The 22952-nt window shown below is 46.7% G+C and overlaps 1 protein-coding gene across 3 annotated transcripts in view; it reads right to left on the bottom strand.

Annotated features, from left to right (window-relative positions):
• The window catches only part of TOX4 (TOX high mobility group box family member 4), a 798038-nt gene extending 777971 nt beyond the window's left edge, over positions 1 to 20067 (bottom strand). The window contains exons 1-2 of one of the 3 annotated variants that reach the window (XM_085650575.1): positions 19839 to 19879; positions 19418 to 19551 (exon numbers count right to left, since the gene is read on the bottom strand). In XM_085650575.1, the coding sequence (XP_085506701.1) occupies positions 19418 to 19423 (6 nt within the window). In that variant the 5' untranslated portion in view covers positions 19424 to 19551; positions 19839 to 19879. Of the gene's footprint in view, positions 1 to 19417; positions 19552 to 19838 lie in introns of those variants that run through there. The other 2 variants (XM_085650564.1, XM_085650560.1) reach the window with 2 other exon arrangements.
• Positions 20068 to 22952: the final 2885 nt, after the last annotated feature.

The following is a 22952-nucleotide window of genomic DNA, read 5'->3' as shown; positions in this document are numbered from 1 at the left end:
TTATTGCTTTGTTTTGCCTAATAGTTAGTTGTCTTATCGTTAAATTTGGTGGAGTTTGGGCGTAGAAGTTTGTAGAGGTGTGATACCTGGTGACCTAGTCTGTTGATTTTTGCCATGTACTGTGGGATTGACGGTTTGGCGGGTGATAGTTTGGCTTTGGATAGGGCTGTTTTGATTTTCAGGAAGTTGTATAACTCAATGTCTGTTAGGTTATGTCTAGATTTCAGTACGGCAAACGGGGTGGGGTACCCCACTTCTTCTAGTTGGACTGGGTGGGAGATGCCTCTCTCTATCCATGTGTGGAGGGCTAGGCATTTTCCCTTGTATCTGATCTTGCTATTGGCCCAGAGTGACTCCAGCTTCGAGCCCTTTACGCTGTGCTCCATTTTCTTATCTATTCTTAGTAGGGCAATTTTTGTGTTTTTAAAAATAGAGCAGGAGGCGTGAAGATGCTTATTAGCAGTTAACAGCGCCATTGGGTTTAAATTGTTCAGTATGGCTCTCTCGACTTGTAGCCATACCGGTGTGTATCTGTGAGGAGGTGATATCCAGTAAGCCCCTTGTTTTGCCAGAAATGATGTTTGGAAGATCTAAAGTCTGCTAGATTTACCCCTCCCAGTTTTTTCTCCAGTCTTAGTTTTTTTATGCTTATCCGTGCTTTCTTCCCTCGCCATAGGAATTTAGTAATCAGGTTATCTATTTTACGGTGGAAGTCATCTGTGAGTAGGAGTGGGAGCATGCTGATCAGGTAGTTGATCATTGGGGTGATCATCATTTTTATCGTTTCGATTCTGCCCCTGCAAGTTATACATTTCGGGGACCGGGCCTCCAAGAGTTTCTTTAATTTTTCTAGCAATAGTTTCTCATTGTGGCCTAGGGTGCTCATGAGGTCGTTACCAAAGTGTATACCTAGATATGTGATAAACCCTGTTTGCCAGGCCAGGCCCGATCCACCTAGGATGTCCCTAGTGCAGTGGATGTTCAGGGGTTTGCATTCTGATTTATCCCTGTTGACCTTATATGCTGAGTGTCCAGAGTATATCTCTATGGTGTCTATCAGGGCTTCAATCGAGGTCTTTGGTTGCTCCGTTATAATTAGAATGTCATCCGCGTTTTTGGTCATTTTTATTTCAACGCCATTAATATTGACCCCTTTTATTTTCGTGTTTGCCTTGATGTCGCTGATCAGGGGTACCAATGCTAGCAGAAAAAGTGAGGAGGGGGGGGGGGGGGGGGGGGGACAGTGGGCAGCCCCGTCTAGTGCTGCGTTGTAGCGCAAGTGGTTCGGAGAGCGACCCATTAATGACAATACGGGCTCTTGGGTCCCCATACAGAGCCATCACCTTCCGTGTATATCCTTCACCTAAGTTGAAGGATTGCATGCACTGCTCCAGGAAGGTTCATGATAATCTGTCGAAGGCCTTCTCGGCATCAAGGGTAATAGCTACAGCTGGCTCTGTTTTGTTGGCTTTATGTTATAGTATGTGACAGAGAAGTCTGGTATTGTCGTTAGACATTCGGGTCCTTAGGAAACCTACTTGGGAGTTGCTTATTAGGTTGGGTAGGACGGAATTTAGTCTGGTTGCTAGGATTTTTGCATATATTTTGCAGTCCACATTAATTAGGGATATGGGTCTGTAGTTCTTAGGTAACAACTGATCCTTACCCTCCTTTGGGATGACTATTATATTGGCTTCGGACATGGATTGTGATACCAACCCATTCTCCGCACAGTGATTGAACACCCTCTTCATGGTAGGTTTCAGCTGCTCTAGAAAAGACTTGTAAAAGGTGGCTGTGTACCCATCCGGGCCTGGGGCTTTGTTATCCTTCATAGATTTGACCACCAATTCAATCTCGGCGATGCTAATTTCTTGCCCTAGTCTCTGTGCGTCTACACTGGTTAACTGTGGAAGACCAAGTCTGTGGAGGTATTTTGTGCACGCCTCCATATCCAAGATCTAGTCGGTTTTATAGAGTTCCTGATAAAACTCTTGAAAGGTCTTGAGGAGGTCTTTGTGTCTTGTGTGGGTTTTGTTGTTTGGGTCTGTGATGGATGAGATGGTAAATTGGTTACGTTTATGCTTCAGGTAGGAGGCTAGTAGCTTCCCCGCTTTATTTGCTTCGCAGAGGTTAATTGCCTTGTATTTATTAAGCAAAAACCAAAGGAAATGATGGACGGAGTGTTGAACATTGCAAGCACTCACCCCCAGTCAACTGATCTGGGTTTACTCCATCACCGTTCTTTAGGCCACTCTGCCACCCCAGTTCAGACATGGCCATATGCAAATCAGTCTGACCCTGTGCCTCATGGGAACAGTCCAGCCCGAACTGCCAAGCCATGCCTTCCCTGGACCGGAAACAAGCTTCCTAGGACCGGTTTCTGGCATTTCAGCCGTCTTCAGCCAGGCTTGCTTGAATCCAGTGGCAAAGTGAGCAAGGGACTCACGTCTGAGTATACCCTGCTAACTTATGGCGAACAAAGCTGAAATGCCAGAAACCGGTCTTAGGAAGCTTGTTTCCGGTCCAGGGAAGGCATGGCTTGGCAGTTCGGGCTGGACTGTTCCCATGAGGCACAGGGTCAGACTGATTTGCACATGGCCATGTCTGAACTGGGGTGGCAGAGTGGGCTAAAGAACGGTGATGGATCAAAAACAGATCTGTTGACTGGGTGTGAGTGTTTGATTGGTTCTGATGCTCCCTCCATCACCACCCTCTTTTGTACCTCTTTGTTCGCCATAAGTTGGCAGGGTATGCTCAGACGCGAGTCCCTTGCTCACTTTGCCACTGGATTCAAGCAAGCCTGGCTGAAGACGACCGAAATGCCAGAAACCGGTCCTAGGAAGCTTGTTTCCGGTCCAGGGAAGACATGGCTTGGCAGTTCGGGCTGGACTGTTCCCATGAGGCACAGGGTCAGACTGATTTGCATATGGCCATGTCTGAACTGGGGTGGCAGAGTGGGCTAAAGAACGGTGATGGATTAAACCCAGATCAGTTGACTGGGGGTGAGTGCTTGCAATGTTCAACACTCCGTCCATCATTTCCTTTGGTTTCTGCCTTGTATTTATTAAACCACAGTCTGGCTCTCTCACTCAGGATCTTGTTATATTCATACTTTTTTCTAGTTAGATCCGCTAGGAGTTGGGTATCATGAGTGGCGCTGGTATGGGCCGTTTCTAGGCTTTTGATGTCCTGCTCGAGCGGGGTAAGCTGTAAGTTTGTGTATTTTGTTTAATTTGGATTTAATTACGAGTATTGTGCCTCTGACTGTAGCCTTCAGTGCGTCCCATAGGGTAGTGGCGCTAATCCCTGGTGAGTCATTGTGTCTAAGGCATTCCCTTATGGCCTCCTCAATCTTTTTTTTGTTCTTGGGGATAGCTAGGACGTCGCTGTTAAACCGCCACCTCCGGGGAATGGCTTTGTTGTGGCAGCCGCTCAGCTTTAGGCTGATACATGAATGGTCTGATACTAACCTAGGCGCTATGTCAGAATGTTCTATTAGGTGTGTGTGTGGAACTGTGATTAATATGTAGTCTATCCTGCTTTACGAGTTGTGCGGGTTGGAGTAGAATGTAAAAGTCCCTAGTGTCCGGGTGCTGGAGCCGCCATGGGTCCTCGAGGTTGAATTTGGAGCAGATATTCTTGAGTGTAGTGTGTGCAATTGTGAGTTAGTATTGGCATCGTGACTGCCTATCCAATATATGGTCCAGAGGCATATTAAAGTCCCTCGCCACCACCGTGATGTCGTTCTGAGGGAGGCTATCGAGCTTGTGCGATACCCCTTCCCAGAAGGTAGGGTCATCTGTGTTTGGGCCGTATATGTTAGCTACGTGGATAAGCTCCTCCCCCTTCTCAGGTGTGTTATCAAGAGTATACCTACTTCATCATGGTACTGTGATTCTAGAGTTAGATTGGATCTTTTAGATACCGGTGTGATTATCCCTTGTTTCTTCCCTTCTGCCGGTGAGCACGCCACCTGTGAGAGCCAATTACCTTTCACTAGCCTGACATCTCCCAGGGATAGTTCGGTTTCTTATAGCAGGACCACATCTCCTTTAGTTTTTGCTAGGTAGTCTAAGATCTTCTTGCGTTTAATGGGGTGTGGTTGAGCCCTTTGACATTGAGGGATACTATCTTTAGGTCAGAAGCCAGATTGAGATTGTTGGTGGGGGCCATTATCTAGGGTGTCATGTCTGGTAAACCTAATCTATGTCCCCAGCTCTCGTTTGTTCTAACTCCTCCCCTCCCGCACGACCCGGCCACATGATGTGGGACGGGTGTCTGTCTTGTGCTCGCCACAGTGTTAGGTCTCTCTCTTCTAACGGTTAAGAGTATTCGGTTGAACTTTCTATTCGAGAAACATGAGAATAAAGAGGTGAAAGTAGAAAGGAAGGCAGAGAAAAAAGAAAGCAAAGAGCTTAGTGATTCCTCCCCCACTCACCCCCTCACAGAAACATCGTAATGCTGAACGTGCGACGACAGGGTCGCCGTCCCATCTCACGGGGAGTTGTTGGGTAGTAGTTCTGTGTTTTCTATTATCCCAAGAGAGTCTACATTTTCAGTTTCTTTGTTGTGCTAATTCTGTGTTAGTGGCCCCCTCCCCCGCCCTTATTCACTGCCCCTGTGTCTTTATAGGAAAAAAAGGATATGATGATTGTCTCGGTTTCTGTGCATGACATCAGATATTTAGGTTGTGCCGCTTGTCTTCCTACAGCTTCCGGTGTCTGTTGTCGAGGTCGCGGTGAGGTAGTTTACAGAGGTCTCTAACAAGGTAGATGATGCTGATGCGGTAAGTGCTGGGTACAGGCGTTTGTGCAGGGTTGAGTCATTGTTCCCCCCGCACACCGCCCAGGAAATGCTCTCCTTTTTGCTAACTCAAGGGCCGGGCGCTGGAAGCCTACATCAGCTGTTGGTTGTTGATTGTCGAGGCTGAGGTGCCGGTCCGGTTGTGCACAGTCAGCAGGACCTTCGGTAATACTACACGAGTACATTGAGGTACTTTGCGATACCTTGAGGTATCTTTGAGGTAGTTAGAGAGTGTTTGTTGAAGTAGATCGAGTTGTTTCAGTAGTTTGTTGCGATTCTTTGTGTAGGCTTTGCTTCATTCCCCCCAGCTCCGGTGAGGCTCTCCTTTTACTGGTTTCTGCTTGAGATATCTCCATTTCTTGGGCTGTTGGGGCGTCCCGGTATCTGGCTAGCTCTTTCGGGTCGAAGAGATGGGAACGCCCACTGTTGTTTATCCTGAATTTTGCGGGCCGTTAAACGAGAACTGTATGTTTTTCTTCCTCATTTTATCACGTAAGGACAGGAAACCTTTTCTAGTATCCACCGTGGGCTTAGAGTAGTCCTGCGTGAAGATAATCTTCTGCCCATTCCATGTGATCTGGTCTTTTTTCTGTGCAAAATTGAAGATGGCTTCTGTGTGTTGTGATCTCAGAGGCTTGCAGATTATTGGGCGAGCCGCACTCCTTGTTGTGGATCTGAAGGTGGGGACTCTGTAAGCTCTATCAAGCTCAAAATGATGGTCGAATTTTAGGTTTGTAGTTTTGGGGACCATATCTTCAAGGAAGGCCAAGCATGAGCCCGCTTTATCTCCAGCCCCCTCTGGGACTCCTAGGATTCTGATGTTCACCCGCCTGTTGCGGTCTTCCAATTCCGCAGTTTGCTTCTGGAGTGTCGCTGTGATTTTTGTTAGAGTTTTCAGCTCTTTGTTTACGTTTAGGTCCGCATCTTCGGTATCACTTATTCTTTGTTCTGCTGCGGTTAGCCTATTGTTAACTGTGTCCACGTCCACCCTGACCGCTGCTATCTCCAGTCGTATCGCATCTGTGGTCTGCTTTGTTGTGTTAGCCAGGTCATGAACATCCGCCAGTTTTTTAGGATCATCTCTAGGGTGCCGTTGATGTCTGGTTTCTGCTTGAGTGGTGAGTCGGATAGTGCGGGTTCGCCCTTGTTCTTTAGCTGTTGCTGGAGTCTTGCCTCACTCCCCACCATGTTCGCTAGTCCTCTCTTCTCCTGGTGTAGTTCAAATCTCCCCCTTCTCCTTGCTCCTTCACCTGGTTTCGCATTATCTTCTCGTGTGTCTGACGGGGGTATTTGGGCTCCACTGTTGGCTTACGGTCTGTCTTTCTTGCTGCACTTGGGGGTCTGGATTCACTCTACAGGCCTTACAGGACCTCACACTCTTGGTAGGGCTCCTTCCCGCATCCGGGTAGTCATCTGTGTCCGTGCTTTCTATCCCCCACCAGCTGTGCCTGTGCTGCTTGTATCTTTGCAGTTGGTGTTAGGGACTTGCACTGTGCCTGGGTTTCTCCCTAACACGTCTTCCCTGTCTTCCTCGATTGGCTTACTTGGCTGTTGCACTCTCAGGGCTCCTGGGGGAACCTGCGGCTTTCAACTTAGCCCATGCAGCACTTTGTGAGCCTTCCAGCCTCTGAAGGGTTTGTCTGCCAGCCCTCCTTTCGCTCTGACCTTTGGTTCTCCCTCTGGTAGGTCTTCCTCACCGGGGGGGCAGCCGTGGGGGGGTTCTGTGGGACTGCTGTGGGTTTGCACTGATTGCTGTCAGGCTTCTGTGTGGCGTTCTCTCTAGGCACCTCTCTACACACCTCACACGTTCCCCCTTCTTCTTTGTTCTTGAAGGCGGTCCCTCATCTCCCTCTCCCTTTCAACAGGACTGCACCGGGTTTCTCGTGTTGCACTGTGTCTCACTCTCCAGCACACCTCCAGCGCACCTCTATGCCAATTCTCGTCGTCTGCACCGCCTCTCCACACCGCTTGTTACAGGGCTCTTTTTTATATCCCGCACAGCGTGCACTTGCCTTGTCTCCCCATTATCTGGTTGGGTGAGGCCCCGCTTGCAGATTATACTCTCCTGTGTGCCTTTATCAGGATGCACCGACGTTTTCACTCCCGCTGTGCTGTGGCCGAGTGTCTTAATTATACCCCCCTCAGCGTCTCGCAGGTTTCGGACGATTTCACGCCTCCCCGGGAATAACTCAACGCTTTTCACTCACTTGGTTCCAGGGTCCTCTCTCACCTAGTCACTGATCTTTATTCTCCAGCTAAAATGGCGGCGGCGCTATCCCGAAGCTCGGTTTCAGTTTTGTTACGAGTCCGCCACTTTTCCTTTGTCTTTGCTGAGCTTCTTGTTGGGGGCTCGAATCTCCTTACCCCTGTGTTGCCCTTGTCGCCGTAGACCCAATCGTCGTTTTCCCCCACTCGCCGGCCGCTGCTAGCTGACTCGGGACAACTATTCCGCAGCTCTGCTCTCACGGTCCGAACACAACCTCCCAAGCACTTGCGGTTCACTAGTCACACACAGTCTCTTTCACTTTGACTTGCCTCATATGTGTTTGCACAGTGGTCGTGTCGACTCACACCATGCTGGGCTCTCAGATATGCTCTCCCACGGTGTCCGTGTCATTTCACCCTTTTCTACTGTCCCGTTCTGTGCCTGCTCCCCGTTCAGCAAGACTATCGCCGCACCTTCCATTACGAGATGCTCCTTGGTGTTACGCCCTGCCCTCCACCGCAGTCGATAACTGGGGACAATAACAGGAAGGCAGGCTGGGCGAGCTAGGCAGGCTGGACTGGGGCAGTGGTGGATCGACGGCGGGGACTCACAGTATCATAGCTTTTGGTTTCGTTTTGGCCGCCGTTACCTCCATTGCATCGCTTGGTGCCCCGGAGGTTTTTTCGCGACTATCCAAACTTATCTTCGGCTGCAGCCAACATTCCGCCGCACATTGATGTCTTTATGCACCGTGTCTGGTCGTTGGGTCTCTCGGGATCATTGATAAACTCCCTGATCAAACGGAGCAGCAAACTCAGACAAGCATCCTCCTTGCCGTCCAAGCCACGCCCCCCCTTGCTTGTGCATCGGAAGCCCGGATAGCACATGTGTGTTATTTGAGGGCAGCCAAGCAGGAGAAGCCGAGGCCCTCAGCTGTGTAAACTGTGATGGCTCAGTGGGCTCAGTGCAGAAAGTGGAAGGAGCTATACCGCACCGGAAGTGGCACGTGCCAGGCACCAGCGCTGCCGAGAGGTCTGTGGTGTGTGCACTGACAGACATGTGTTGCTGGGGCACCAGTCCAGTCTGTGGGGAGGTGTGCCCCCTGTGAAGCTACCTGCCCTGTGGTGGTGCCACCTGCACTCAGTGGTGGGGGGCCTGCCCTCCTAAGGTGCCACCTGCCATCTATGGGCACGGCCCACCCTCGACCATGAGATGCTACTTATCCCATACGAATGACCATGAGACAGCTTCTTATGTAGCGCTTGCTACCATTACCAATCATGTTACTTATTTTATCTACCCTGAAAGGATAAAAGCTGCGATTTCCCTGCATGGATTCTATTCTTGTGTATTACGATCAGAGGTATTTGCTGTTATATCGCTCCTTCCTGATTAATACTGTCACATAGAAATACTAGTGGAAATTGTTTTTGGTTTTTATATTTATTGTAGTTTTTTTTGTCTTACCGCCTGGGATTACAACATGTTACCTACAGGAAATCTGATTTCGTACTACACACTGCCACTGCAATGACGCGATTCTGCAGCAGTGGCATTTACTCCATAAATATGAGTGCGCAAAGCCTGCCGTGCCATCCCTCAGCTGCAGTATAAGTTACAAATTTCAATAAAAACATTGCTGGTCCTGGTTTAAACGGATCAACAGTTATGAAAAATGATGCACACGCGTTTGAACACCATCCCGGAGAAACTAATTTGTCCCTTAGCTACTTACTGCTGTTTTTAAGTGTTTAAAAGGTTATGATTTTGCCTAGATGCATCAAACGTCCCCAGGTGATGGACTGGGCGAAGGAGCAGGGTAGAATGAATTGTTCTTTCTTGGTTGTGAAAGGTTTTGATTCACTATTCATACACATCGATAGTTGCGTCACAAGCTCTGTTTTCAAAACAGCAGTTATTTCAAGAGGATAATTGGGGTCTCCTGATGAGTGGGCTCCAATGGTCAGGTGAGTCCCCTGGTATACAGCGGTAATGCCGTGATGATTTCTGGGGAAAAATTCTCCTCTCAAATTTGGAGGACTCTAGCAGCTATGGCTTTCAGTGTCAGTGGCAGCAACAGACTAAACTTTTACCCATGTTGACATGCCTAAAGACTCTAGAAGGATTTCAATTCTTACCTCCCAGGAAGCCGAAAGGATGGATCTTTTTAGATTTCTTTCATTAGTGAGGTCTTTGTTTAAACGTTTACACAAATTGCTTAAACAAAAACAAAAATCTGATGTTTCAATAGAAACCCACCATTGTGCACCATAATAATGCTCAGTATTTTGGATACATGTGATTGCAAACACTCTGTGACCAAAAAGAGGTAGGTTTTGTTTCAAATTTTAATACTACTAAAAGGCAATAATGATAACATCACTGCAAACGATCCACCCAATGATAACAGCGCAGGACATCAGATAAGTACTGTTCAAGTTGACTCAAATCCAAACTGCATACCGTGAAATAAACATTAAAACTTTGAACTGGACACATTTTTTACTTTCCTAATCATACCTTGCACAATTACTTGTCCACTGCCTCAGTGTCAGTCAGTACTCTCCAGAAGCTGCTCCAAACCATACATTTCGTATTACTTAACTGCCTTCAGAGCTTCCACTTCACCTAATATCCCCGTGCCTTCCCCCAACACCACCCTCCGCCCTTGAGTATGCACATGTTACTTTTATTTTATATGGCAGCATTCCTAGCTCCCGTTCCTGCGTGCCACTTCTCCACCCCCCAAATCTATAATACATACTGTATTTAAAGCAGCACTCGCTCTCCGTTGTAGTTTTTCCCCTTTGCATTATTTATGAGCGTTTGAAGCCAAATGGAGCAGGGCGTTCCCCTTCCAGACCTTTTCTATTGGGGCCACTGCTCATTACCTGCCCTCCACACTCCAGCTGCAGTAGGGCCAGGGACCCTGGAAGACTAGTGGGGCCTCTGCAGTCACTCACTTATCAGGCTCCTGAAAATTCAGTAAGTCTTGGGCAGTCAGTCATATGTGAGGCCTATGTCTCAGAGAGGCTACCATATTTAACCTCTGTATAAACACTTAAAAGGTCCCAAAGGCGAGACCTATTGGCTATGCCAATGCTTGTTTATCCTTTTAAATAGTGTGGAGGTATACATTTTTATTTTTTGCCGATACCCTGAAGAGGTCAGAATGAAGAATAATAATCGCAATGAAGAGCAATACTATCTGTAATGGGGCACCAAACCTTGTTTTCTTCCACTATCTATGCCACCAGAGCAGAGTTACTGAGCGGCAACCTAAACCTTTTGCAGGGTGGTAATGAATCTGTGATTACGGAAGTGAATGTTCATGTAGGTGATGGAGCAGGTAGCGCAAAATTTTGTATACCTCCTCTAGTTTGCATGAAAGTATTAATTGAATAACCTACTTATTTTAAAATACTAATTGTGTGCTGTGATACATTAAAATTAACTAATTTGCATACACAAATTACACGTGGGAACTTGCTATTTGCATGGCAAAATAACCCTATAACTAAAATACGTACGCATATTAATTGTAGTATATATGGTAATTAGATATCGCATGATTTATGTGCTTTTGTGACGTCTGCATCTTCGTGGAGGACCGAAAAGGTGAATATACTGCTTTAAATGTCGCTATATGCTAGGAAAATACTAATACATAAAGGGATTAGTAAGGATATAACATTAGCAGCATCATTTCTTTGTATTAATTACTCTTTTGTGTTTGTTTCGCTTAAGTTGACATTTGGGCCTATCGAAACATGGCAGCAGAAAACGAGTTCAGAAGTGGCCACCGTCTCGTGAGGCACGAAGTTTATAGCGCAGACTCGGATGGCACCGTGAACTTCCTAGCGACCTCTGTACACGCCGTTCCTGTCAAGGTTAGGTTATTGGTGGACTGCCAAAGACCCCGAAAAACCAGAAACTGGTATAAATGAACAATGGACATTTTAGAAACTTTGCAACAATCGGAATTGGTTCATCACCGGAAACATATCAGCAAAATCCATGTGAACCTGGACTGTCCCAAAATCGGACGTTTTCCCCCAACCAATAGAAATCTTTCTCCGCCCAAAAATGTTTCATGTTATCCCGAAATGTATTATAAAAAGAGTAGTAGAATAGGGAGGGGCTAGATGCGATGCGGTTTACACATTCGGCGGTTACTATGACTGCGTACCCTCTTTGACTCCTCTGATGATCTTTGTGAGAAGTTGGCCTGATGTATGATGTCACTAGTTCTAGTGTACACCTTATATCAGTCCAAATACCCTTATGGTGATTGGTTGTAAAGTCAACCTTACAGACCAGCTATCCTAGTGGTAGCATGGACAAGAGCAGTCTTAGGCTAAACTCTGAATGGCATGTGAAGCCAGCTGTGATACCATATATAATCCCTTGAATACCAAATGAAAGGACACCACAACAGATATATATATATAAAATAAAGTGTATTTATTCTAGTCAAACCCTCAGCACTCTTTATGAGATTAGAGGTAAGTACAACACAGTCTTATTTAAGCATACATTAAGTCACACAGGTAAGTAATACAGTTAGGCCCTAGGGGCCACGCAAACCATATACTAAGTAAGTGGTATAAGGACCGCTGTCACGGAAATAGGATAGGCCTAGGGAATCGCTGGGGCTACACTACACTAGCAACAGTTAGGAAGTGGGAGGCCCACGGGATTCAGGTGCAGAGTGGAAACACTCACGCGTAATGCGTAAAAGTCGATAGAAATAGTAGTTGTTAGCAATTAACAGTTTAAGGACACTTCTGAAGCAGCTAGAGAGTCGAGACTCGGAAACTAGACCCTAGGATAGTCACTACCCTTGTGAGCACCGAAGTACCCAAGTTACCTAGCCCACAGGCTGCGGGTGCATAGGTGTGAACTTGCGTCAGGTTTCGCCGTGGACTTCTATGGATGCCTGAAGGAAAGTTGCTGACATGCAGTCAGTGAAGAGTGTCCGGTGGACCCCAAGGCTGGGATCAAGAAGAGAGGAGACCTGCAAGCAGAAGGGACAGAGTCAAGGTCACTAGCCAGTGACCACGTGGAACCAGGAAGGAACCAGGCGATGTCGTGAAGATTGAAGGTGAAGCTTGTTGCTGCAGCCACGAGGACCAGGGAACGTCGAGGACGACCAGGACCAGGAGGCGAGCTGTCCCACGAAGGCTCTTGCTGTCGGCGGCGTCGAAGTTGGACTAGGACTCACCAAGCCTTGGCAAGCGGAACCCACGAAGAACGGAGGACTTGCTTCTGGTGCAGACCAGGAAGGTCTGGGGTGCTTCTCTTTTGCAAGGAAGCGGGAGCCAGTCTGGAGGAGCCAAACCAGCGGTGAAGATTTCTGGATGCGTCGTCACAAAGGCCACTAGCCAACGGGCATGCAACCGGACAGACGCGGCAAGCAGGAAAATGCAGAAGGGCCCCACGCAGGACTCGTGGAGTGTGGGGGGCTGATCTTCGGTGCAGATGGTGCTTGGGGTTGGGGCTTCTCAATCCCCGGTGTACAACTTCGAGGGTGCCTCAGAAGCTGCGCTGGAAGATACTAGCCACTTTTCCCAGGTAGCCGGTCCCACGTCTCTCGTCGCCTCCACGGATCTCAGCTCGGCTGTGGATGTGGATCGGGGTCGGAGAAGTCTGGAAGTCAAGGCTCTGGTCGGGCTCTGCAGTCGGTCCCTCGTAGAACTTCAGCAAAGCAAAGGGTAGTCTCTTGATAGTGCCTGTTTGCACAGGGTAGCCACTCCTTGGCCACAAGGGAGATTCTTCAGTCTTCTTCTTTCGTCGAATGTCGAAGGTCCAGAGTTTCTGTTCAAGTTGCAGGTTCAGGATAATCTAATCTCCTGGGGCCCAGCTACCACTCTTATACTAATCTGGGGGGCTGGGTTACCTGCTAGGTCACGCCTTATGGGTGGGACCTGGGAGGGGGGTGGTTACACCCCCTTCCCTTTGTCCAGTTTCGCGCCAGGACTGGGGCTGGAGTGCCCCAGCACCGGTTTGAACTGGACTATGCACGGGACACCTTGTGTGCCCCAGGCATGTCTCATTCTTTTCATCCCTCCCTGCCCCAATACACTAAGGCCTGTCTGGGGTGGTGCTCGCACCTCCCAAGGCAGGAAACCTATTGTCCAAGCCTCCCTTGCCGGGATCACTCCCAGCAGCAGGAGGTCAGACTCGTGTCTGTGGCAGCAGCATCCATTTTGTGATGCTGGGGCTCTGGTTAACTTTAACCGGGTAAGTAGGTTACAACATGTCTTCTCCCTCTAGAAGGGAGGGATAATATCCTCATCCCCAGAAATGGGATGGGGGTATTATTCCAAAGTGTTAGACGCCTTACACGACATGTTTTGATAAAGCCAAACCATAGTTACCATAACCGTTTAAGATTATAAGGCACTTTAAGAGTATATGGTAGGCTATATCATAGAACAGCTATAAGGACATGGTTCCGAAAGCTGCAGACAGGCTCAGCTCATGCTAGAGCACCATCTCACATGTTACCAAGCACTCTGCCTCCAGGATTGTTAAGGCCTGCCATAGGAGTGGCTGATAGGTACACATGTGTCTATATGTAAGTTAGGTATAGGAATACTACACCTAAGCAAGGAGTGATTACACAACCTTGCCCCAGCTGAGTGATCAGCCAGTTGTGTCATAATGGAAGGCCAGGCCAGGGGTGGCATAATACATGCTGCAGCCCCTGGTAGGCCTAGGGTACACCTATGCCCTGGGTACCTAAGGTACACTGTACAGGGGCCAATAAGGTGATCCTATCCAAATGGGTTATGCACCTAAAGTACATAGTATCAATTTAGAGAGAGAACAGCAGGGCTGTGGGTCTGGTTAGCAGGCCCACGGCCACATCTAAGTCGAAAACCAGTAAAGCAAAAGCAAAAAGTGGGGGTGAACATAGAAAGCAGACCCTACTCTCCTACAATCTTCTCTAATTGGAGGGAGCTTAAGATTCTTCCCTCCACACCTCGGACATGGTCTGATCATTTTCTGATCCCGTTCGAGGTGTCCTTATCCCAACCTCTTAAGAAGGAATCTGCCATCAGAGAACAAAGCAGAAAATGGCATAAGGTCTCATGCACTGCCCTGGAGCAAACGTACAATAGTAGCTCAGACTCACACCCTGACGATCTCAATGCAGCGGTATCTACATTTAATAAAGATCTCACGACAGCCATTGAGAAAGTCGCGCCCTTACAGACCCTCACCTCCCGTAGATCAAAACCGTCAGCTCCCTGGTTTACCCAGGAATTAAGGGAAAACAGAAGCAGTTGCAAAAAACTGGAGCGCCTATGGCGCCGGACCTATGACCCGGCAACCAAATCTCTTTACAGACAGGCACTCAAAGAGTTTCATAAACTCAAACGTAATACCATGAGTCTATACTTTGCAGAAACTATAGTTAGCGCAAAAAACTCCACTAAGGCCCTCTTCAACATCGTTAAAGAGTTTACTAATCCTACTGCTCTGTCCGTTCCCGTTACCCCCAGCCAAGCACTTAGTGAAGGCCTATCTGATTTCTTTTCTGAAAAAATTGCCATTATCACGGCAACAATCCTTCAGAATCGCACAGAAGTAACCTCAGATCTTGACACCACCTGTACCAAAGTATTTACTTCTTTTAAACCACTTACTAAAGAGTATGCCCTGACTCTATTTTTAAAATTTAAATCAGGCTCACCGCTTGATCCAGCCCCTGCACTGATCCTAAATGAGATTGCCCCGCTAGTAATTAACTCCCTGCTTGAAATCTGGAACTCCTCCCTTTATTCGGGTGTTGTCCCTTCTTTATGGAAACACGCGTTGCTAATCCCTATTCAAAAAAAAGCTGGTGTCGACCCAATGTGTCTGAGCAACTACCGACCGATTTCACTCCTACCCAAGCCAGCCAAAGTGCTCGAGAAGGCGGTACAAGAACAACTGTCCGACTATCTTGAATCAAATTTGCTGCTCCATGACTCTCAGTCAGGATTCAGGCCGGACTTCAGTACCGAATCAGCTCTACTAGAAGTGTCCGAGTCGATTCGTGAGTGCACGGATAGGGGAGAGGAGGCCATGCTGGTCCTCCTCGACCTATCCGCAGCATTCGACACCATCTCCCATGAAACTCTACTAATACGCCTTCAGGAGGTGGGAGTTGGTGGGATCCCACTCGCCTGGGTCAAATCATTCCTTACGGATCGATTTCAACAAGTGATGCTGGGCTCTTTCTTTTCCACCAAGAAACCGTTGACATAGGGGGTTCCACAGGGATCTGCCCTCAGCCCGCTCCTGTTCAACGTATACCTGAGACCTTTGGCAAAAGTGGTGGAATCATGGGGCGTCAGAGTGATCTTTTATGCTGACGATACTCAGCTGGTGTTTTCTTTCAAAGATCACTCTGAAAGCTCTTTGCTAAATTTTCGCCACTGCATGGTGAATATCGCCTCTTGGATGTCCTCAAATAATTTAAAACTGAATACGGATAAGACGGAAGTCTTATTTTTTAATCAGAAATCCCCCATCCCCACTAGCCTCTGGTGGCCGGCTGAATTAGATCCTCCCCCTGTACCTGTGCAAGCTGCCCGCAATCTGGGCTCCCAATTTGACACGGCCCTCTCTTGCAAAACCCAAATTAATAAAGTCACAGCGTCCTCTTTTGGAAAGCTCCGTAAGATCAAAAAAATCATCCCTTTCCTACCATTAGATTCACGCAAGACAGTAGTCCACGCCCTTATAACATCCCATTTGGACTACGCTAATAGTCTGTACGTTGGAGCCCCGGCGTACCTCATTAATCGATTGCAGACAGTACAGAATTCAGCGGCCAGGTTGATTTGCAATGTTCCCTACCGTCATTCCATTTCACCTCACCTGATCAAACTGCATTGGCTCCCAGTGAGACTACGTATTCAGTTCAAATCCCTGACCCTTGCTTTTAGAGCTCTTAATGGCCGAGGCCCCGCTTACCTGAGACACAGACTGAAGATCTCTCAAGCATCTCGGATCTAACCATCTTCGCCTAATGCTCTGCCCCCGTTTTCGTCTTGCGCGTACGGGAGGAAGGGCCTTTGCAGTAGCCACCTCCAGACTATGGAATCATCTGCCATTGGAACTGAGATTTCTGACTTCAGAGCCTATGTTTCGAAAGAAACTTAAGACCTGGCTCTTCTCCTTGACCTAGCCCATTCTTTTTCCCCCTGGACATCACTGAACCTCACTAGATGTTGTCTTCAGCGCCGGGACACCCCCGTTGGGGGTAGCTGAGCGCTTAACAAACTTCTAAATAAATAAATAAATAAAATAGGGAGGGGCTAGATGCGATGCGGTTTACACATTCGGCGGTTACTATGACTGCGTACCCTCTTTGACTCCACAGGCGATGACGGATGCTGGCACGATTTCTGGTCCTCTGACGATCTTTGGGACTGTAACGTGCTGAGCAAAGGACTTTCGGACTTTGAGATCTGGCATGCATTTTGGACGAATTAACGACAAAATTCAATTATGCAGAGCCAATGAATTAGCGAAAATCCAGATAGTCAGAATAGGTAAATATGATGTTCTGTGATATGATTAAATTGATCTAGAATTTCTAAACTTTTGAAGAGATAAATGCTAATATTAATGACATTTTAGCTAAACAAATATTGATTAACAGAAATAATGAGTTTGTGGTTCTTTGTCAAAGAGAATAAGGATTCTGAGTCTTAAATGTGTTTTAGCTGGTTCTAAATCACCATCAACCAATCCAACTAATTGGTCCAATCGACCAAGTGGGCGGAGTGCCTTGATGTTTAGGATTAGGAATCTATAGGTGGCGAATGTTCATGTATATAACGTAAGATAACTTTTCTTTCCCTATAGGTTATAAGGTATCCCCACCCACATGTCCAGCGCATCTTTCCCCCTCCTGTGTGCAGACCTGTAAAAAAGAACGTGCGAGTGATTGGTGTTATGGGCCCCACCAATGAATGAGTGTGTGAATGAGTTGTGTGACGGCGGGTCTGCGACGCAGGGAGGGCAGCTGTGCGTTTTCTATTTCCCCGGCTTTTGCGCTGAATCATAGGCATATCACAAAGAGGGAGAGGCAGTTTTGATTGTGCATTGTTTTTGAAAAGGTAAAGTTGATGGAATAGGAAGGCCTGAACTTTCAAATAGCCAAGCAAAAGCAGCATTATTGGCCCTGTTGCAGAAAGGATCATAAATGTTGCAGGTGTTATTTGGTATTTACTGCCAATGGTAGAGAGCTGTCAAATAGGAATTTTATTAGGTCACTAAATGCTCTGGTAATGATAGAGCAGTCAAACCTACAAGTTGCCTGTCAATGCCCTTAATACACACACACATTGTTTGGTAGAATTATTTTACCACTGTTGGAAATATTTTTTTATCTACAATTTTTCAATTTCGCTCCTGAGAAAACACAAATATATGCGTTCCATCAACTGTATTTTAACAGCCAGCAATAATTGTAATACCAGATAGAACATCAAGCTGCAAAATGCAGTATTTCAATACATCTTTTGCTGCCCTTTTCATTTACTTCACTGGAAATAACAACAAAATCCCGAGGCTATATTAAGACCTATACTGAGGTTAAACTGAAAAACGATATATTCATTGCAAATTACCACTGGATATCTTAAGAATGTCAAGGCAATCAATTGACACATCATGTATGCTGGCTTCTGATATGGATCGGAAAGATTAATGAGATTTCAGATCAATCCACTTTACAGTTAGTTTGTTTAAAATGTATGGTAAAACTGATGGACCTGGAAGAAAAAGGCAGGAACACTGGTTGTCAAGCGAGTCATATTCTCATGTCAGAAGACTGACAGCCACCTCTACTTCAGGCTCACATTTGCAAGGGGAAGCTCCAGCCAGGAGAGACAGCTAATAAGGGGTTGCACATTTATGGATATTTGAAATGTACAGAGGACATCGAACAAGAGATACTACTTGACGTGTCAAAGTAAATCACAGTTAAGCTGGAGAAGAATTTGGAGATTGAAATGGCCACAGATTATCAGATTTCACTGCGTATCTCCGAGTAGTGTACACCGACTCACCACTTGAGCAGGAGCGCCTTTTAATGATTTGTGTTAAACAGAACTGCATTTACCCCAAATACTTAATAGTATTTTTAGGAAACCACTAGTTAATTACCGGGCATCACTTTTCACAAACGCTTCAACCCACAAGCAAGAGGAACAGGGTTGTTTCACAAAGCCAATAAGAAACGACACAGCATGATGAAACCACGGTTGAAAATTGTCTCTCTTTAATAGTCTGGTTTTTCAAAAGATATGTGGTTCAGTAAATTCACGGGGTCCACCATTGATATGCCTGGCAAATGGCATTTAATAATAGAAAACACGCACTTTGATGTAAACCTGGTCTCACATTTTGTTTTCTGGCGTGCGACGTTGATGCTAAAAATGTTCCCAAACCCATATGGCCAATGGGTCTTACTACCACATGATCACTGTGCTATGTTCTAGGAGTTGGATGGTATTACAAACTTAATGACAATTTATCAAGAGTAATTTTGATATAATTGTTTACAGGTTTTTTTGGGGGTGAGGCGGCGAACACTACGGGTTTCTGGAATTGGGGCGTCGCATGGTAAACATCTTTATTTTGGAGGAAATCAATCCTGACAACTTATATAAGAAAGTATTTTATACTGTGGGGATAATTTTGTGGACTTATGATATATTAGATTGCTAAACTGGAAATAATTTATAGGAAAATATCAGAGGGGTGGTAAATGTTAAAACTTTTCATATATGATTCTGGGTATGTTGCGGTGCGAGCAAACAAACTTTTGGAGGCTGTTTATTAAACGTTAGTCTTAGCAGTTGGAGGGCCCAGCTTAATCAAATCTGGAAAATGTTAATAAGTAAATACCTTGCTACTTTCCGGGCTCTAATCCTTGTATTCTCTGGTTTCAATTTCGAGGTTTTGGAAATAAATCTTAAAAGTTAATTTTGAGACTTTAAGGGCTAATTGGCAACTACTGAGGTTATCTCAAAACTACAAAGGATGACTTTCATGCATCAAGTCCGGATCGTTACATATACGGAAGACCGATTTCCGTAAAATAGGCTGGGTGATAGTTCTGAGACGAGTTTGAAACTTTAGAAGGTCCTTTGAGACAATTAAATAGAGGCCGATGCGGGCCTTAGACAGAACCTTTCATTTAAGCCCTGGGGTCCACTAGAAGAAGAAAACCGACATAATTAAAACGGGATCATGGCCCTTTGTGTTCTGTGTGAAGTTGCCAATTAAGTGTCACAATTAAGCTTTTGATACCGACTTCGATCTTTTCTAGCATTGGTTGCGCTCCATGTTATTTTATACTTGGAACTGTACCATCCTTGCACAAGACGACCTTACCTCCATCGCTCGACCGCCACCACCACCGCTCCCCTTGCTCTTCTTTCTCCCCTTCCTGCCTCATCCAACATGGCGGCAAATGTCACTACCGGAAGTTAAAGATACAGGTACTGCCTGCCCACACCAGTCGGCAACTAGTTAAGAGGTTAAGCCATATTAGATGGAACTTTGTTTTTACAAAATAAAACAATATTTACATACTTTTGTCAACAGTTAGTAGTTGTGCAATGACTCAAGTAAGTAGCCCTATGAATCTAATGTAATTCCTATTTATGTTCGAAACGTCTATTTAAAAAAGATTTATTAAAAAATAGCAATGTAATTGTCACCATAGAGTAATACATATGTGGAACGTACTACAATTCTAACAAGGCCTTCAGAAGTGAATTAAAGAATACATCACTATGTTTAAATGAGTTACCTGCAGTTCTGGTGCATGTTTTCGGGTAAGCCTTTGTAATCGGCAAGACGACAATAAATACGTCAGCCAACTAGAACCAACCGCACATCCTACTTGAATTCGCAGTTGTCCTTCTTCCTTTTTCATGGTTCTCTTTGTAAAGTGAATTTGGCAGTGGTTGTTGCTGTAATACAGCTAAGGATCTGTGTCGCGAGCCGTGGCAGGAGCGTCTTTGGATCCGTAGGTCTTTTCCACTTGAAGGGGGAGCGTTTCGGCGAAAGCGATATACTGTGTGCCTATTTGAGAATTAACCCGAGTGGTAGACACTCCCTGAGGTGGTACGAGGTTCCCTGGTTGTGCCGAAGGCTCTGGGGAGGAGGCAGGGCCCAGCACTAGTAGCGGCACCATGTCTTATGCTTTCCTGTTGAAGTACACCATCATTGGAGATCAATGGTCGAAGTGGGGGGAAAAAAAGTAGGGGAACTGTGGGCAGAGAATCAGAGGGCGGGAATAACCTGAGGATTGGATCAGTGGGCGGAGTTAGAGGTTTGGCCAGGATTGGCAAAACATCCCAATTTTTTGTATTTGTTTGGAATTTCACTGACCAGTTACAGCTTATTATGTTATGTAATATAACCAATGGATACACATGATTATTTAACAATTAATATGAGTTATTGACATTAAAATAAATTCACAAAGTGGGATATGTTTCTAATCACAGAATGTCCCAAATATGCTTAAAAGTGGAAGCACAAGCCATTTGTTTCCGAGCCATGGAGTTTCTGTCAGCAATATACACAGAGACAATCAATTTTACGTGTGTAAATCACTGTATAGGAAATGTAACATAAGACAGAGGACTACAAGGTGTAGTCAAGTCAAGTCAAAGAATTTATATAGCGCACTACATACCCGGAGGGTCTCAAGGCGCCTAGGGAGGGGAGGAGGATTACTTTTGAGGATTACTTGTCAAATATCCACGTTTTAAGTTGCTTTCTGAATGCTAGGTGGTTCTGGGTAAGGCGAAGGTAAGTGGGGAGTGAGTTCCATGTTTTAGCAGCCAGGTATGAGAAGGATCTGCCTCCCATTGTGGTCTTGTTGATGCGAGGTATAGTGGCGAGGGCTTGGCTGGAAGAACGTAGTTGGCGGGAGGGGGTGTAGAAGGACAGTCGTGAGTTGAGGCATTCTGGTCCGATGTCGTAGAGTGATTTGTGTGCGTGGGTTAGCAGTCGGAAAGTGATCCTCTTATTGACGGGTAGCCAGTGGAGGTCTTTCAGGTGACCAGAGATGTGTTCGTTGCGCGGGATGTCTAATATGATCCTGGCTGAGGCGTTTTGGATTTGTTGGAGTTTCTTCTGGAGTTTAGCGGTAGTACCTGCGTAGAGGGTGTTTCCGTAGTCCAGTCGGCTCGTGACCAGAGCATGGGTGACTGTTTTTCTGGTTTCGGTGGGGATCCAGCGAAATGTTTTTTTGAGCATGCGAAGAATGTTGAAGCAGGATGAGGATACGGCGTTGACTTGTCTGTACATTGAGAGTGAAGAATCCAGGATAACGCGTAGGTTCCGTGCGTGGTCTGTTGGGATGGGTGCTTTTCCAAGAGCTTCCGGCCACCAGGAGTCGTCCCAAGCAGAGGGGGAAGTACCTAAGATGAGGACTTCTGTTTTATCTGAGTTCAGTTTCAGACGGCTGTGTTTCATCCATTCGGCAACTTCTTTCATTCCTTCGTGTAGGTTAGTTTTGGCGGTGCTGGGGTCATTGGTGAGAGAAAGGATCAGTTGAGTGTCATCCGCGTAGGAGATGATGTTGAGGTTGTGTTGGCGGGCGATGGTCGCGAGGGGACTCATGTATACGTTGAAGAGGGTGGGACTGAGTGAGGATCCTTGTGGTACGCCACAGATGACTTCAGTGGCCTCGGACTTGAATGGTGGAAGGCGGACTCTCTGGGTTCTACCGGTGAGGAACGAGGTGATCCATTCAAGTGCTTTTCCTTGTATTCCGATATTTCTGAGGCGTTGTAAAAGGGTGCTGTGGCAGACTGTGTCGAAGGCTGCAGAGAGGTCGAGGAGGATGAGGGCGACTGTGTCTCCATTGTCCAGTAGAGTTCGAATGTCGTCTGTTGCTGCGATGAGGGCGGTCTCAGTGCTGTGTTTTGCTCGGAAGCCGGACTGTGAGGAGTCGAGGGATTTGTTGGCTTCGAGAAAAGCGGCGAGCTGGTTGTTGACAGCTTTCTCGATTACTTTGGCCGGGAATGGAAGGAGCGAAATGGGGCGGTAATTTTTGAGTTCGGTGGGGTCCGCTGTGGGTTTTTTCAGAAGGGCGGTGAGTTCAGCGTGTTTCCATTTTTCCGGGAAGGTGGCGGAGTTGAAGGAGCAGTTGATGACGTCTCGGAGGTGTGGTGCTATGACGGAGTCTGCTTTGTTGAAGATGTGGTGAGGACATGGGTCTGTGGGGGATCCTGAGTGGATGGAGTTCATCAGGCGGATGGTGTCCTCAGTGGAGATTGGGTTCCAGTCGTTAAGGGTGTTCAAGGGGGGAGAATGTTCGGCATATGGTTCGGTGGGTTGGTCTCCGGGTTGGTTGTCGAAGCTGTTGTGGATGTCTGCAATTTTGTTGTGGAAGGATGAGGCTAGGGAGTCGCAGAGGGTTTGAGAGGGGGTGATGTCATTGGAGTTGGCCGAGGGATTGGTAAAATCCTTGACGATGTTGAAAAGTTCCTTGCTGTTGTGGGCGCTGTTGTCAAGTCGATCCTTGAATGCTGTTTTCTTGGCCTTTCGGATTAATTGGTGGTGTGTGCGGGTGGCGTTTTTGAAGGCGTCCTTGGTGCTAGTGGTTGGGTCTTTTTTCCAGGCCTTTTCGAGGGAGCGGCAGAGTTTCTTGGATTTCTTAAGATCATCGTTGAACCATGAGGCCTTCTTGCTGCCAAGTTTGATTTGTCGTTTTTTCAGTGGTGCTAAGGTGTCGGCGGTGTTGGATAACCAAAGGGTGAAGTTGGCGGCGGCTTGGTTTGGGTTAGAAGAGTGGGCTGGGGTGTTTAGAAGGAGCGATGAGGAGATCTGGTCGATGGTGATTTTGTTCCAGTTTCTTTGCAGAGTTGGTTGGAGGTGGTTGGTGGGTTTTGGCTTGTTGTAGGTG

This window comes from Triturus cristatus, chromosome 1_1, assembly GCF_964204655.1.
Source record: "Triturus cristatus chromosome 1_1, aTriCri1.1, whole genome shotgun sequence".
Taxonomy (NCBI): domain Eukaryota; kingdom Metazoa; phylum Chordata; class Amphibia; order Caudata; family Salamandridae; genus Triturus; species Triturus cristatus.
Note: the sequence above shows the minus strand (reverse complement) of the source record. Positions and strands in the feature narration are given on the sequence as shown.